This window comes from Callithrix jacchus, chromosome 13, assembly GCF_049354715.1.
Source record: "Callithrix jacchus isolate 240 chromosome 13, calJac240_pri, whole genome shotgun sequence".
In the NCBI taxonomy this organism is placed as follows: Eukaryota; Metazoa; Chordata; class Mammalia; order Primates; family Cebidae; genus Callithrix; species Callithrix jacchus.
In genome coordinates, this window is record NC_133514.1 from 104,774,103 (window position 1) to 104,791,071 (window position 16,969).

Below are 16,969 nucleotides of genomic sequence, written 5' to 3' on the forward strand. Positions count from 1 at the left end.
CCAATATGCTAGGACCTGTCCTAAGTCTTTTATTTGCCTTGATTGTTTTAATCCTCACAACAACCCTCTAAATCAGCAACAATTACTATCCTGATTGTAACATGAGGAAACTGCTAGTTTTATTTTACTCTTTTTAAAATTTTTTTAAATTTTTTGAGACAGAGTCTTACTCTGTCGCCCAGGCTGGTGTGTAGTGGCGCCATCTCGGCTCACTGCAACTCTGCCACCTGGGTTCAAGCAATTCTCCTGCCTCAGCCTCCTGAGTAGTTGGGATTACAAGCGTCTGCCACCACGCTTGGCTTATTTTCACATTTTTAGTAGAGGTGAGGTTTTGCCATGTTGGCCAGGCTGGTCTCGAACTCTTGACCTCAGGGGATCTGCCCACCTTGGCCTCCCAAAGTGCTGAGACTACAGGTGTGAGCCACCATGCCAGGCCAGAAACTGCTAGTTTTAGATTCTTATACAGGTTACCTGATATAATTGGTTTTTTAAAAAGGCAAATAGAAAAACATAAGATTTAAAACCTATTGCACAATGAAGGTGAATTATATTTAAAGTGGACATTTCACATCTACATCGACAGAAGTTTACATCTTCAAGTTGGCCTAAATCATATTTTAGGCTTTCTTAGGTCTTCTCACTGGGAAGATAAGGTATCAGCTTATAATTTGGATTATTTTATGCTTTGGCATATGCCATATTTACTGAGCCCCTACTATGTAGAGAAGACTGCTTTGGCAACCACTGGGAAAACCAATGATGTGTATCTGATCTTACTTTTGATCTAGTTACAGTCAAAACTGATACATGCTCACACACTCAAATCTTTCCCCTCCCAGAGCCAGGATGAGGTGAGACAAGGGAGGCCCCCGAGGGAATGAGCGCCCCCTAAAATGTTCTACCCCAGGTGCCTTGCCTGCCTCACCCCAGTACAGTCCTGCCCCCTCCCTCCTAAACCCATACCAACCAAGCACCATAACTGAATACAACAGAATGGAGTGTGATCCTGTGTTCCCATTAATGGGCTATGGGGAAAATGCACAGCATCTGTAGATGGTCAAAGTAATAGGGCCGGTGGAGTCTTGACATTAGGTAATTTCTAACAACCCAGTTGCCAAGCTAGTCAGCCTTGAGCATGAACATTCTGAGGAAGAGGAAATGACTATATTGCAGGAAGACAGCCGAACAGAAACAGCTCATTAAAATGGGTTTGATGGGCGGGAAAGAGAAAGCGAACTATTCCCCACAGCAATTGCAAGACTCTAAGTGCAGAAAATGATGAGCTCTGCAAAGATAAGAGACCCAACCACCCCAAGTATTCCAAAACTGTCAGTGCATCCGAAGCCAAATGTTACTCAATTGTCTCAGCAGACAATATGACTTAGATACTCATTCATCCAGCAAATATTTACTGAGCAGCAATTACTCTCCTAGGCACCGCGGGATGCAGTGGTAAGTGGCAAGAATGGATAGATGCAGTCTATCCGTGACATTCCAGGCAGGAGCAGCAGGCTTTTTGCTGCCAGTGGTGCCAACTTCAAAGTCTCTCATAGGAAGTCTTCCCCATTTCACCCACATTCACTAATTCTGCTTCTCTGCAAAATTTACATATTCAGTCTATCCCATATTTTGTAAGCAAAACATCATTTACATAAACAGAAGTCATTGTAAAATTAATAACATTTCCATATAAATCAAAACTATCAATGTCTTCTTTGTGAAGAGCTGGAGGAGCTAGACTGAAACTTAAGGAGGTATAAACATTTTTCATAGGAATGAATTTTACCGTTCCAAATGTGGGTGATGAGACAAGCAATATGGGATTTTTAAAAAGTAGACAGTTTCTTGGTTGACATAAAGCGAGAAAGAAGGTGTGATGTGTCCTAAATGGTAGGGACAGAGAGCATAATTTAATAGGGAACTTAACCAGTACACAGTGGGAGCTCATGCGTTTCAAATACATAAAAACTGATAGAAATTTATAGAACACAGTCGTTATCTTGACTATATACTGAGCATATTTGAAAGTAAATATTACAACTATTGATTTTATTCCATGAAATTTTATTTCTATTAATATGATGTTTTATGAAATGGAAAATTGCTTCGTTTCTCATTTAAAGTATTGCCCATGTTCATAAATTCCTTTTTTTGTATAATCTTCTAGGGAGTGGTTGTCAATACATGGCCCTCTGCCCACTTGGGAGGGCCAATTGTTTTTCTTAATAGGTAGCCCACCAATCCCAAAACTTCTTAAATGAGATCAACTCATTAATAACTGCTTACAGATGTTTTGCTAAATTTTGCATTTTTGAACCACAATGAGTGCTTTTCAGAGTTTAGTTTAGTGATGGCTCCAATTCTGTATTTTGCTAATTCCGTATTTTCCCAACATTGCTAGGCTCCTACTGCATGGGCAAATAGTTGAAATTCCTGCGATTTGTGGGAAGGATACTTACGATCAGTACCGTCTTAAATTGATCATGTTTTTTTAAATTGCTGCTCTTCTTGCTTAATAGCAAATTATTGTTAGTTTGGCTCATCATTATCAGTTTAGTTTGTTGTGGGTTATTTTTAACCCCACAATATGTAGTAATGAATATTTATAAATTTTTAGGCTATAATTTTCCAAAACTAGACTCTGATATGTATGCACCACATTTAAGTATGATTCATCCACACCCTTATTGCTAAAGCAGATGCATACATATTTCCCCCATAATTTGCTCATGTGAGAAAATTGCATTGGTAATATGGTGCATTACATTTTAGCCTGCAAATTATGTACGATAGACCATCAAGGTAAATCTAATACAGGCATTGGATTATTTTATGTTTACATGATGCTGTTTTAAAATAAAAAACGAAACATGAGCTAATGGTTCAATCTTCTTATGTAAATAATAAGCACTTGATTTATAGATTGGTTGGTTGGTTGGTTGGTTTGCTTTGGGCCAGTCTTTGATGATCACTTCAAACCAGAAATAAATGGAGTAAGTCAAAATAGTGAATTATCATTCACGGCCAATATTCCCCCAACTGTGTTCTACCAGACCCTAATAGACATTCTGCAAGTGATGGATTCTTTACTCAAGTAAATTGGGAGAAAGTGATACATATTACGTTCCCATTTTAGAGATTTGCAGGGCCCCTTAGCATATCGTGATAGTTAATTTTATGTGTCACTTTGGTCAGACCATAATACTAAAATATTTGGTCAAACGCTTCACTGAATGTTGCTGTGAAGACACTTTTTAGATATAATTAACATTTAAATCAGTAGACTTTTAATAAAGCAGACTGCTCTCCATTATGTGGGTGGGCCTCATGCAATCAGTTAAACATCTTAAGAGAAAAAAAGACTGACCTCCCACTAGGGAAGGGGAATTCTTCCAACAGGCTGTCTTCATGCTCAAACTGCAACATTATGTTTTCCCTGGGTCTCCAGCCTGATAACCTACCTGCAGATTTTACACTTGCCACAATTCACAATCATGTGAGCCAACTCCTTGAAATCTCTTTCCCTCTCCCCTTCCCTGCATCCCCTACCCTACATACAATTGGTTCTGTTTCTCTAAAGAACCCTGACTAATCTACATATTAAAGGCTCTGAAAAGCTGTGCAATTAAAAATAAAATGGCTTAACCAAGTATTTTCCCATCTTATTTAATCCCAAAACATTTTTTATAAAATACCTACTATCAATAATATCTCAAAACATAGCTTGGAAAATGCCCTTTTCAAGACTATACTTTAGACCGAGGTTTTTTGCACTCTGTGTCAGCAATATTGGAGTCTGAATTCTGTTTGATTCACAAACTAGTGGCACAAATATTGGAATAAAAGATTCTGTGCATTCTTTTCTTCTGCACAGAGCATTGGCAGAAGAAAGCAATTACATGTTATATGAACATGATGAAGCAAATGTCCATTGCAGAGCCAATTTTACATGTAGTTACATCTAATGAAAAAGCATCTACCTGTAAAATCGACCCTATCATTTTGCTTTTGTAAAATGCTCCTGTATGGGTATCTTAGTCTGGGTAGCTATAACAAAATACTACAAACTGGGTAACTTACAAGCAAAAATGTATTTCTCCTAGTTCTGGCAGCTGGGAAGTCCAAGGTCAAGGTGCTGAGAGATGTGGTGTCTGGTGTGGGCCTGTTTCCTGGTTCACAGATGGTGACCTGTAGCTGTGCATTCACATAGTGGAAGGGGCAAAGCAGCTCCCTTTGGTCCCATTGATAAGGTCATCAATCCCTGAAGAGCCCTACCCTCATGAACTCATCACCTCACCAAAGGCCTCACCTTCTAAAAACATTATCTTGGGGTTTAGCATTTCAACAAATGAATTTGGGGGGACACAACATACAGACCATCACAGTGGATATTCTTGGGGACTGGGTTGTCATACTGAAACATCATCAATTGCAGTGTAATCGGCACAAGACAATGTACAAATGGCAGGGAGCCTAACAAGAGAAGCCAACTTACTCCAGAGAGAAGTCTCCATGCCCTATGCCTCCTTTTTCTCTTGTGTTCCCTTCTTGAGTGTGTTTCCAGAAATGTTCCTCACTGATCCCAATTCATCCCTCAGCTCTTATCCTAGAAGCCATTCTTTCCAGAAAGCCTTTTCTGACTCTGTCTTTACCTAAAACCCATCAGGCAGCCCATCCATCTTTCTTCCTTGTTACATGCATTCAAATCCCCTGCACCTCTTCACTGGACTTAGACACTGTTTAATATCAATGCCTGTCTTTCCTACAAGACTGTAAGGTCCACATGAAGTTCAGAACATGATGGCCCCAAGTCTGGTGCCTTGGCATACTATTTTAAGCTGAAGGAAAGTGAGAAAACTTCAAAAGCAGGAATGTCTCTCTGACCTTCTCCACCCTCTCTCTCTTGAAGTGGGCCATTGAAACTACAATTCCACCTGCCCCTTCTTCTCGGAAGCAAACCTTAAAACCTAGGAAGCTCACTCTGATTTTCTTCCTCCTTTCTCCCCTGAAAATCCCCATGTGACGGATGTGTCACCCTATAACCAGAAAAAAAGAAATGTCATGCAGGAATGCCAAGAGGAATCTGAACAAACAGGTCCTACTAAGTTCCCCCTGCCCCCCAGATTATTACCATTAATAATAATTATACTTTTGTCCTCCAATTATACTTCTGCATGACTATCTGTAAAAATAATTTCTTCTGAGTCTTTGGGTCTTTATGTCTGAAGGCTCCTATGGCACATAAAACTTATATTAAGTAAATGTGATATGCATTTCTCTTATTAATGGGTGTCAGCCAAAAACCTTGTGATGGATGAAGGTGAGAAAAGATGTTTCCCTTTCTCCCCTACATGGTCAGGGGCTATTTCTACCTTGCTTATCTCAGCAGCCATTGTCCCTGGCCATCATGGAAACTCTGACTGAAGTAACAAAAGGTTGAAGGGGGATTTCCTTCTCCCTAATTTTCCTCATGATTCCATAGAAATAATTCTTTATTGGCTGGCTGTAGTGCCTCATGCCTATAATTCCAGCAATTTGGGAGGCCTAGGTGGGCAGATCACATGAGGTCAGGAGTTCGAGACCAGCCCCACCAACATGGAGAAACTCTGTCTCTACAAAAAAATACAAAATTAGCCAGGCGAGGCAGAGCGTTCCTTTAATCCCAGCTACTTGGGAGGCTGAGGCAGGAGAATCACTTGAACCTAGGAGGCAAAGGTTGTAGTGAGCCGAGATCATGCCATTGCACTTCAGACTGGGCAACAAGAGCAAAACTCCATCTCAAAAATAAAAAAAGAAGTAATCCTTTCTTGGTAGCTAAATCAGAGTATTTTTCTGATTCCTCTTTAAAGATCTTCACCCTCTTAACCTTGAAAAAAAAATCTTTGTGAAGAATCCATGAAATGTTCACGTATGCATGTGTATGCCCACACTTGCCTCTGTACATTCACTTACTCTTGCAATAATAAATGGTCATGTGCCAACACAATAGTGTAAAAGGATTCAAGGAGCAGTAGTTTTGGGAGAGAGACTGAATCCAATTACAGCTGTATCATTATCTGGGTCAAGTAAAATTGTGCAAAAGTTTTCAAATCTATAAATAGAAAAGCAGAGGTTCAGTCTTGATTCTAGAACCCCTTCCTCTTCCTCTTTACACAGCCTAGTCCTATATTGTGCACACTGAAAATGGGTTCCTCTTCCAAGAATTACCTCTGAAAACAAAAGCATTAAGAAAAATAATGTATTGGCAAGTAGATGGGCTTTGATTTCAGGAAATTTGGCGGAGTCGTGGAGGGCTGTGTGTGTGTGTAAGGCCTGAGAGTGAGAATGAAATGCAGTGAATGCCAGACGTAGTTACCCTCTCTGTCTGCACCTCCATATCCCTCTGCCTGGTCTTCAGCTACTCACACACATTTCTCCTCTGCAGGGATCCTGGAGCTGGCATGGCCTCATCCTCTCCTTCCAGGCCCACATCCAGAGGCAGAAAACCTGTGCCACCACCAACAGTGTCATCTGAAGAGGTTGCCAATGGTCTATGCCCAGGCCAGATGCACCTACAGGGCTTTCCCAAGACTCCCTCTCCTTCACTCTGTGCCTGTAAATCTACAACGCAAGACTATAGATACCATTGGCTTCTGGAATGAAGACGCTAAGACCTAGAGAAGCCAGGGCATCTAAATGCCTTCCTTAAAGGTCTTTCTGCCTTCTTCTAATCAAGTCCTTCTGTAGCTGATAGAGAGGTTCAAACATGAGTAAGCAGCTCTAACAAAGAAATTCCTACCCACCTCTGCCCCATGCTATTTGAAACCAGGGAAATTCACAGATCAGAAAAGTTTAAATACACCAAATATATTTTGCACTTTAAAAAATATAGACTAACATAATACTCCTTGCTTTTTGGTCTAAGAAGTGGGTATTGAATCACAATAATGTCTCTTATTTATTTAGGAGACAAGGTCTCACTCTGTCACCCAGGCTGGAGTGCAGTGGCACGATCAGGCTCACTGTAGCTGCAAACTCCTAGGCTCAAGCAACTTCTAGGTTCAGCCTCATGAGTAAACTGGGACTAGTTAACTTCTTAATTTTTGTAGAGACAGGGGTCTCACTATGTTGCCCAGGCTGGTCTCAAATTCCTGGTCTCAAGTTACCCTCCATCCTTAGCGTCCCAAAAAGCTGAGATTATAGGCATGAGACACTGTGCCTGGTCACATCTCACTTTTTTAAGACAGAGTTTCGCTCTTGTTACCCAGGCTGGAGTGTAATGGCGCCATCTCAGCTCACTGCAACCTCCGCCTCCCGGGTTCAAACAACTCCCCTGCCTCAGTCTCCCGAGTAGCTGGGATTACAGGCACCTGCCACCACACCAAGCTAATTTTTGTATTTTTAATAGAGACAGGGTTTCACCATGCTGGCCAGGCTGGTCTCGAACTCCCAACCTCAGGCAATCCACCCACCTCATCCTCCCAAATTGCTAGGATTACAGGCTTGAGCCACCATGTCTGGCCTCACATTTCACTTTTAAAACTATAAGGATTACTTTATGATTTCTCAGAAAGCCAGAGTATGCTTACACCAGCACCCATGCCTATCAGGTCATTGATAACTCTTAATTAGGATTAGACTACCTGTTAAAGTAAATTGAAATTCATTGACATGATCCAGTTATCAAAAGACAGGATGCTTTTTATCATAAAAGCCTCTCCAAAATACCCTACTGATGAAAACATTACGTGAAGGACACCTTTCCAGACTCAGGGCCAAGAGGCCAAGAGACTCTGCCTGACTACACAGGGGCTGCATGAAGTCGTTCCACATATGGTGCAACAGGAGAATTCACCTGGGGCCTGGGACATGCAGCATCATTTCTAAACAGTGAAGGATAAAGGTAGAACCACCAGAAGCATGAAAACCCAACTTGTCAAAACAATCTTGGGCTTACTCAAAAGATGTGTTACCTTCTCTCTCTGCACCTCCACATCCCTCTCCATATTCCTTGGCCTCTCGGAGGAGCTACTTGAAAAGTCATCTCCACTTAAAAAATCCTTGGCTCAGAATCTTCTTACTGCGCTACTGTCCAAGTCTACTACAGTCCTTAGAATAACTGATGATGAAACTCTCCACCAATTTTTTCTTTTCGTGGGGTTAGGAGGGGGAAAAAACCAATGCATGAGTCTATTTGAAATCATTTTTATGAATTTTAATCATAGCAAATGTGTTTTAACAGTAGTCATAAAATCAACATTACCACATATACAAAGGACGAGACACCAGTTTGGCATACAAAAATACCATATATTAAAATGGGGTTCATTGGAAAACTCAGGACTGCTAAGACACCATCTATAACAGAGAGAGCAAGCAAGAATGCTTTTAAGACATTCAGATTTATAAACAGCAGCTTGATATCCCCCTTACGAAGTCAATATTTGGCAACATTTGAACAATATTTTCTACACAGCCCAGCAGCTCATTTATCTGTAGGGCTATTTGGCCCTTAAAAAAAAAAAAAACTCCTAAAATAAATAATCCACATAATTGTAAATGAAACACGTCAAGGATTTGAGTTAATAGCCTCTGAGCAGCATTAATCTAGCCATTAGACTGGAGTTTTTGTTATCAAGAGGGCCAGGGAACCCACCACTGAAGCTGTAGATGGAAGGAACCCTGGGCCGCAGCTACATGGCTTATGATGGGAGTTTGTTACAGCCCCAAGCTGAAACCAGCTTCCACACCTATGACTATGGAGTGAGGCAAACACAAGTGAGTGGTGGAATGAAAACCTATATGACAGCAACCAGGATTTATAAACTGAAATATTCTTGAACTCATTTTCCCGACAGTACTGACATACTCAAGTCAGGATAGATCCACAGGAATAGGCATTGCCTTCCATGGTTAAGAGGATTCTAGAGTCTTAGGGTTGGTTGTCTGCACCAAAGTGGCCACCAACTCCTGAGCAGGCTCTGAAATTGCCTAGTGTGCTAACAATCCAAGCCATGAGCATAGCATAGGGTGATGGGGAAAATGGGGCCTCTTTGGGTCCTCATCAGCTGAACATATTGCCCCATGTGTCTTAAGCATCCTGAATTGAACTTGGTAGTCCATACTGGAATGACAGATTGTGCTTGACTAAGTTGTCCTAGGTGCCCTGCGCTTCTTTCTCCAGCTGGTTTCTGCCATGTCTGGCCTTCAGCTCCTATATGTCTTGTTTTGCAGCTATACTCTCTTCCTTTATTAAGTATTTTCTCTCTCTGGGTTTATCTGCCTGTCCATTGATGTAGACCTAATGCTTCATTTCTCCCTCTCCCTCGACTTAATAGTTGAGTTGTCCCTCAACCCAGAAAATCCTAAGAGGATTTGTAAATGAAATCTTCATAGGATTTTCCTGAGGCACAGTGTAAGGTACCAGCTACTGCGGCCTCCCACTATTGAAAAACAGGTAACAGAGGTATTAACTAGATCCCCTTTAAGAGGCATTTGTCATATTTATTTCCTTCTGCTTACAGCCCAAGCTCTTCCACCACCATTATATCCAACTGTCTACTTCTAGATTTTCAAAAAGCAAATGTTGAATTAAAAATGGACCATCCCTTTGGAAAACTCCTGTTAGAATAACCCAATAACTCACACCCCAAGGAGATTACAGAAGACTTTCACATGGGCTACCAGCTCTACATCCCATGGCAATGAATTGAGAGCAGTGTTCTAGAACACAGACAGCAAAAGGGAAGCCTCCCCTACAAAAACAAAGAAAATGCATGCTGCTGCAGACTTCGAGAGGTCCCTCAGTGCTCTGCCGCAAATATTACTGATTGTCCCTAAAAATATCATAGTATGAAAAATATCAAAAACCTTAGATTAGAATAAAATCTAGCTAATGAGATGAGTGTTTCAAGCACCACTACATCATAGGTGACATGTATATAGTGGGATATCCCAGGCAGTGAATCCTGGAAAAAAAAAATTGTTGGCTTTACTAAGAAAATTTGTGCAGAAAAATGGGAACCACATTTCAGGGGTTCAAGAATAATGGTGCACTCACCCCAATCACTTAAACCGATCCAAAAAATAAGGTATTTGGAAGAAATTAAATGCCCCACCTGCTTACGTTCTTCAACAATCAATGGCTTTCCAATAAAATGTATACAGTAGAACCTACCTCCTCATACATTTGAAAAGTTTCATGTGTTTATATAGACACTCTCAAAGGTAGTTTGACATAATGTATGCAGCCCATAGCAACCAGTTAAGAAATTAACATCTAATCCAATATCGTATAACTCACAAATTGGAAAACAGGACTAACAATATTTTTTAACTTGATTTTTAACTCCAATTACAGCTAAATTGTGTGTGTGTGCCAATTACAGCTAACTTGTGGTGTGTGTGTGTGTGTCAGTTACAGCTAAATTGTGGGGTGTGTGTGTCAATTACAGCTAAATTTTGTGTGTGTGTGTGTCAATTACAGCTAAATTGTGGTGTGTGTGTGTGTGTGTGTGTCAATTACAGCTAAATTGTGGTGTGTGTGTGTATGCGTGTGTGTGGTCAGTTGTGTCAGAAAAATCAATGGCTTGAATTTCCACTTATTTTTTAGAAGTGTTTCATGTCGGCCAGGCACGGTGGCTCATGCCTGTAATCCCAACACTTTCAGAGACTGAGGCAGGCAGATCACATGAGGTCAGGAGTTCAAGACCAGCCTGACCAACATGGAGAAACCCTGTGTCTATCAAAAATACAAAATTAGCCAAGCATGGTGGCGCTGCCTATAATCCCAGCTACCTGGGAGGCTGAGGCAGGAGAATTACTTGAACCTGGGAGGCAGAGGTTGCAGTGAGCGGCAATCACACCCCTGCACTCCAGCCTGGGCAATGAGAGCGAAACTTCATCTCAAAAAAAAAGGGGGGGCGGTTCATGTTGAACAAAATCCAGCAACTGAACATCATTGTTTTTGCTTTTGAAATAGACTGCTACTTTCAAAACAGCTACTGAATAACCTTGGCTATCTTATTCTTCTCGATAGTTTCCGTTTTGGTAAGGATTACCTTGTAGGTGACAATTTACTGAGAATGATGGCAACATCAAGGAACAGCTTCTCCATCTAGGTCAGGGATGACAAACTGACACTTCTTATGTGGAAACAAAATGCTGACTGGTGGGCAGCATCGTTTTTCTGAGTGAAGATAGAAACTGAAGTCTTTTGTGCATTATTCCTCTTGCACCGATAACTTTTGGACTTCAATCTTCCTCTTAAGTCTAAAGAAAGACTACTATCTTGACAAAAAAAAAAATTAAATGATTTTTAAAGACAGGCTAAGAAGAAAAGTCTTGATGAGTTCTACAAAAAAAAAAAAAAACAACAACAACAACAAAACTATTTCTGCTAAAATGAAGTGAATGCATTTGGTATATATTCCATTTGGAAAACAATGAAAAGCAGACTAACCAATTTTGAAAGCAATATAAGTTTTCAAATAAAGGGATGGGAATTCTTCAAATCAAAATCTAGACTGGAATAAATACCAGATTATCAGTAAGAATCTGGTATTTACAGAAAAAATATATTTCAAACTGAATTTTCTGCTTCCTTTTATTTAGCTAAAAATTAATTCTAGTAGCTTCAGTAACCTTCAAGTCTTTACATTTCATGGGCAATATGTTTTACTGTTAAAAAAAAAGTGCCTTTGTGCAAAGCTTCAAATCTTCAACTCTTTCAGTGATAACTAAAATTTTTGTTTAAAAAAGAGACTAAAACAATGTCAAAATCTCACTCTAAAAATAGTACCTACATTTTAGTCTGGCATCTGAAAAATGATGCCCACATATGCCCACACCAAATACAATGACAAGCTGGCAGACTTCAAGGGCAAACAAAAACAGTCTGACCACTGCAAACCATGCTTGCTCTTATATTTGCACCTTACTGATACAGCAATGAAGTCTGGATAAGATATTGGAAGTGAACAGGGATTTCATTAGGCTTTTTTTTTTTTTTTCCTGTAACATTTACTTTTTGGCCACAGACCCTAAACACAATTTCACAGTATAGGTCATGCATAGCTTGCAAGTCAAACGTTTTATAGCTACTGTCTAACTACTATTTTTGGACAATAGGTTCACATGCAGCTAACGATCCCAGAAAAGGGGCTTAATAAAGCTCTCTTTAAGCTTCACTGATCATTCCTTGGCCTAAAGTCAATCAGCAACAGTTCCAAAGGGCAACAATGAATTTTTACCGTCATACTAGAGATCACATACTTTTTGAGCTGAGAAGAATTTTTTGCCTTTTGCCAACTACATGTTCCTAGCACACAAACTCTCTTCTCCACCCCACTGTTACTCCATTAACACCTTGATGCTAGATCCCCAGGCACAATCATCCAGAACTGTGTTGTTCAATATGGCAGCCACTTGTCACATTTAGATTTCAGTTAAATAAAATTTGAAATCCACTTCTTCCCTTGTACTAACTTCATTTTAACTGCCTGAAAGTCAATGTGGCTTGTTGCCACTGTACCAGGCAGCACAGGTTACAGAGCATTTCCATTGCCACAGAAAATTCTATAGAACTGTGCCAGTCTAGAAGATCTCACGGGTTATACCATCACCCGGTTTCACCTTCAAGGTCCCAATATGTAAGTCATGCAAAAAATTAAATAATTCTATTTTTAAAGAAAATATCTTAGAGCTTTCTGATCCTTAAGTATGACTGGAACTGAGAACCAAGTTGCCTTTTCATCACAACTTATGCCCCAAGTCATTATACAAAATGTTTCCGAAGACAATGCTTTTTAGTAGCATTCTTGGCTCTACTTAACAAATGAAGCATTCTCTTGCTTATGTCAAGATCATTAATAAAGACAAAAATTCATGCTTCTTAGAGTTTACTATTTACACAACACTCACTGTCCTTTACAAACAAGTGGGGTGGGAGATTTGGACACCAATGCTCTGCAATTTTAAAAATTCAAACCACATGGTTTGATAGCTGTCTTTCAACATCTATACTCATCCCTATGTCAACCCTCCTTTCGTTTTCCCAGAGGTAGATGCTAACTAAAATGAGCACATAAACCTACAAAAAATATCCTTTAAAGCAATAGTTGACTTAGTAAAGGGTATTAATCAACCCTAGAAAGGATCATAGCCAGATAGAGATAGACCTGGGATGCAGAGCAAGAAGACACTGCAGTGCAAAGTTCACATCCCCCCTTTTCTGCAGAATTACAAAATGGACCCATCTACAAAATGAAGCCACCGGATGCTGCTTTCAGCTCTAACTTTCTGTGCTCTCCAGTTGTGACTGTTCATTGATGTGCAAGTAAGAATTCTGGCCTCTTGTGTCAGTGGACTTTGGTCGCATGGGTAGATGTGTTCGTTAAGGGTCACTGGTAAATGCCAAAAGAGGCCAGAACAATAGGATGCCAAGTAACATTAAAACCTCTCTCTCTCTCTCTCTCTCTCTCTCCTCCCCCATGCTCTCATACACGCACACGCACACGCACACACACACACAAACACACACACACAAGAATGCACACCCTAACAAACAGGTACACAAATAACTGCAGGCAGAATCCATTTAAACAATTTCAACAATGTTTCTTATGTCAATAAGACTCGCAAGAAAAAATAATAATAATCTGATTGTGGTTGCTGTTGTTAAATTTGAGGTCAGGAATCTACCATACTGCCAAATAATTTTGCACTGCTTAATGGTAGCTCTAGCACGGGACTGTTTTTAAGTAAAAGTTCTATGAACATTTTTACTCTACAGATTTGCACTAAGAAACACAGGACGCTATCATCACACACATTAGTGTCTATTTCTAACCTACTTTAACAAGTAGAATATCACATACTACACTACAGGGTCAGTCATTTCAAACTGTACAGAAACATATGCAGATATCACTCACAAAATTAATTTGAATATGGCATAGCCTAAAATTGCGAGGGTAAAGTCTATTTGAAATGTAGCATTCTTAATGCAACATTTCTGTGGTGTATATACGTGTGTGTGTGTGTGTGTGTGTGTGTTTCTCCAAGAGAAACAGAAATTAGGTCAGACATGCATTACAGCAGCCTGGGAGAGTTAGAGAAATTGACACTAACCCAACAGTATATTATGTAATAGAGGAGAGTATTCAGCTAATATGATGCCTAAATTATTAATACCAAATAAATCCTAGATTATTTGTTGTATAATGCCCACGAGCTTACACAATAAAATGGCATTTTAACCTACTTTCTATTTTGAGCTTTCAAATACATTTCCTAAAGGTCTTATGATAAATTTGAAAAATTTGAAAAATCAGAGCTCCTAATTTTATGTTAAATTCTCATGCCAATTAGCAGTATTAGCGTCGTATTCTAGTCATTATATTTTTGTTTTATTTCACATTAATTCCATCACTTTTATATGCACATTTTGTGCTGTTTGAAGGTAACAGGTAGCATGTAAATAAATTAAATTATCTTGACCTCACAGGGCTGTTTTCTAGCCTTGCTTTTTAGAATTAGCCCTGCTGTCTTTCCTTCACTTCCCCCCACCCTCCTCACCATTTTCAGGGATTCAGTGGAACATAAAAAGTTATATTTATAAGTGGAGTCCTTGTCACATACCACTTGCTTCATGAATTCCATAAAATAAGTTAGATGGGAACTGTAAAGCTCACAGCTATTTCTGAATGCACATGCACCCAGGGACAGGAATTTATCACTTACATCTAGCAGAGCTTTCCTCATGAGCATGTAGAGACCATTGCACATTTAAGAATATTTGACAGTATATGAAGAACTGGTCCACTTATTTTGGGAATTTGAGCTGTTAGTTTACCTTGCCACTTTCCTCAGTAAAAAACATGTTAAATTACAGGAGAGCTTCTCTCTTACTTCAATAAGAGGAAACTGGAATTCTAACTGGTTTGACTCTCGTGGAAGAGCATCTTTCAAAAAAGAACCACAGACCATCTATTAAAACGCCCGCCCGGGTTGGCCATCAGTCACAACATTCATGACCAGCGCAAGATTCCAAAACTGGGAGAAAAGACACTGTTCTGTTACTCTCCATTTGCCTCTGACAAAATGCAGGACTCAAATACACAGAGGAGGAGTGAGCGCTGCAGGTGACGGGTAGGAGACTCCTCGCTGCGTGCAGGTGCCCATGAAGTGGCCACCGCTTCAGACGCTCGACTCACCCATGCCCAATGAAGTCTTAATCCTGGGATTCTTCTGCAAAGACTCAAACACCTGAGGTAAATCAAATTAGACACACATACATACACACACAAATACACAATATTTACATTTGAAATCCTTATTTTGTGAGATGGCTTGAGGAAAATCAGTGTACAGGGTTCCCGCAGGATTGGACATGTCTCACGACTTCTCGGTTTATTGCTCCCCTGTTGAGCTTTCAGTTTCATCAACACGTAGCGAGCTCTAATCACACATGAAGAAAATGAAGGTTCATGACAAAACACAACACATTGGAGACACTTGTTCAAATATTTTCTCCACAACAACGACTGTCCATCGTGACTTATTTTGTTTTGGTGCCATTCAAAATGTATAAAAAGCCTTAGCAACTAGATGAAGACTGCATTTCAATAAAAAGAACAACAAAGAAAAAGTAAAGAAGCCAGCAGTGCATGTCTTCACTGGATGTTTACACGGATTCGCAGGTTTAACTCTACTTGTATACACAGCATCTTTGTTTTAATCTACCGCATTTAGAGAAGATCACATTGTATGCACTTGCGCATTTTAACGTCTAAGTAGACTATGTCTATCTCATAACATGATTTTCAAAAATCATAAATTACAGTCCATTGAATACATGATTATGAGGATGCATGCAATCATCTTCAAAGCTGTTGCCATCAACACTCAGAAGAATTTGCCTGGTATCTTGTTGAGACCTCACCTTCTGCCCTTCGTGTCTGTCTTGGGGTAAATCAAGAGGCAACCAAGAGGCCAGAGCTCAGCACCAAATGGTCAGTGTCGCTCCCCCCCCATCTTCTCACCGGGATCTCATCACCAACCTGCTCAACCCCTAAGTTGGCACCCACCAGAGACTTCCCTGCAGCTGTCTTCAGCCACAGGAAATCACAGTGAAGCGCTTAGAGATGCAGGACATGTTGTGGAGCACGATGCCAAGGAGGAAGACCAAGACGCAGGCCACCAAGATGACAGTGCACACCCCCGACCAGGTGGAGCTTTTCACCACGCCCCGCCTGTCCTGCTCCTCCTCTGCGGCCTCCTGGGGAGCCCCACCTTGCAGAGGCTGCTGTTCGGCAGGGATGGTCACCACAGTGACAGACTTCTGCTGGCTCCCAGGCAGCAGGCGGCAGCCCATGTCTCCGGGCAGCAGCGCCCGCTCCTTGGAAATGGGCAGGGGCAGCATGTAGCACCCATTGCTGGGAAGTTTGATGAAGACCGGGGTGTGTTCGGAAGTGTGTGGAATGGCAATGACAGCCAGGACCTCCGGGTCATCGGGGAGCTGTGACACAGAAAAGCCGGGGGGCAGCTTGGTGACACCACGGCACCAAGGGCACCGTACGTCCTTCTGGCTGGTCCTCATCTGCTGGAGGCACACTGAACAGCAAGTGTGCTTGCAATCCAGCAACTTGGGCCTGCGCCGGGGGCTGTAGTAATTGAAACAGATCTGACATTCCAGCAGGGAGTCCTGGGACACCGTCTCCATGGTAGACCTTGAGCAGGAAGGGCAAGGCCAAGGTGAAGGGGAAGGAGCTGCTTCTCAGAGGCTGCCCGCTCTGCGACTTTGCAGTGCCAGTGATGGGGAGCTCACAGGCATCCAGTACTCACAGGTGTGTTCATTTCTGAGAGAGACAAATAATGTAAACAATATTAATTATTTCAAAGATGTTGAGATGTCAACATACCTAATGGATTTATACTGTTGCTCAGAAGTCTTGACATTGGGCCAAAAGCCTAAAAATTTACCACTCTT

The 16,969-nt window shown here is 40.9% G+C and overlaps 1 protein-coding gene across 7 annotated transcripts in view; it reads right to left on the reverse strand.

Moving 5' to 3' along the window:
- Positions 1–8,172: 8,172 nt before the first annotated feature.
- Positions 8,173–16,969, reverse strand: part of RNF152 (ring finger protein 152) — an 87,642-nt gene continuing 78,845 nt past the window's right edge. For all 7 annotated transcript variants that reach the window (XM_078348248.1, XM_008979911.5, XM_078348251.1 and 4 more), the window contains one exon: positions 8,173–16,838. In XM_078348248.1, the coding sequence (XP_078204374.1) occupies positions 16,091–16,702 (612 nt within the window). In that variant the 5' untranslated portion in view covers positions 16,703–16,838 and the 3' untranslated portion in view covers positions 8,173–16,090. The remainder of the gene's footprint in view (positions 16,839–16,969) is intronic.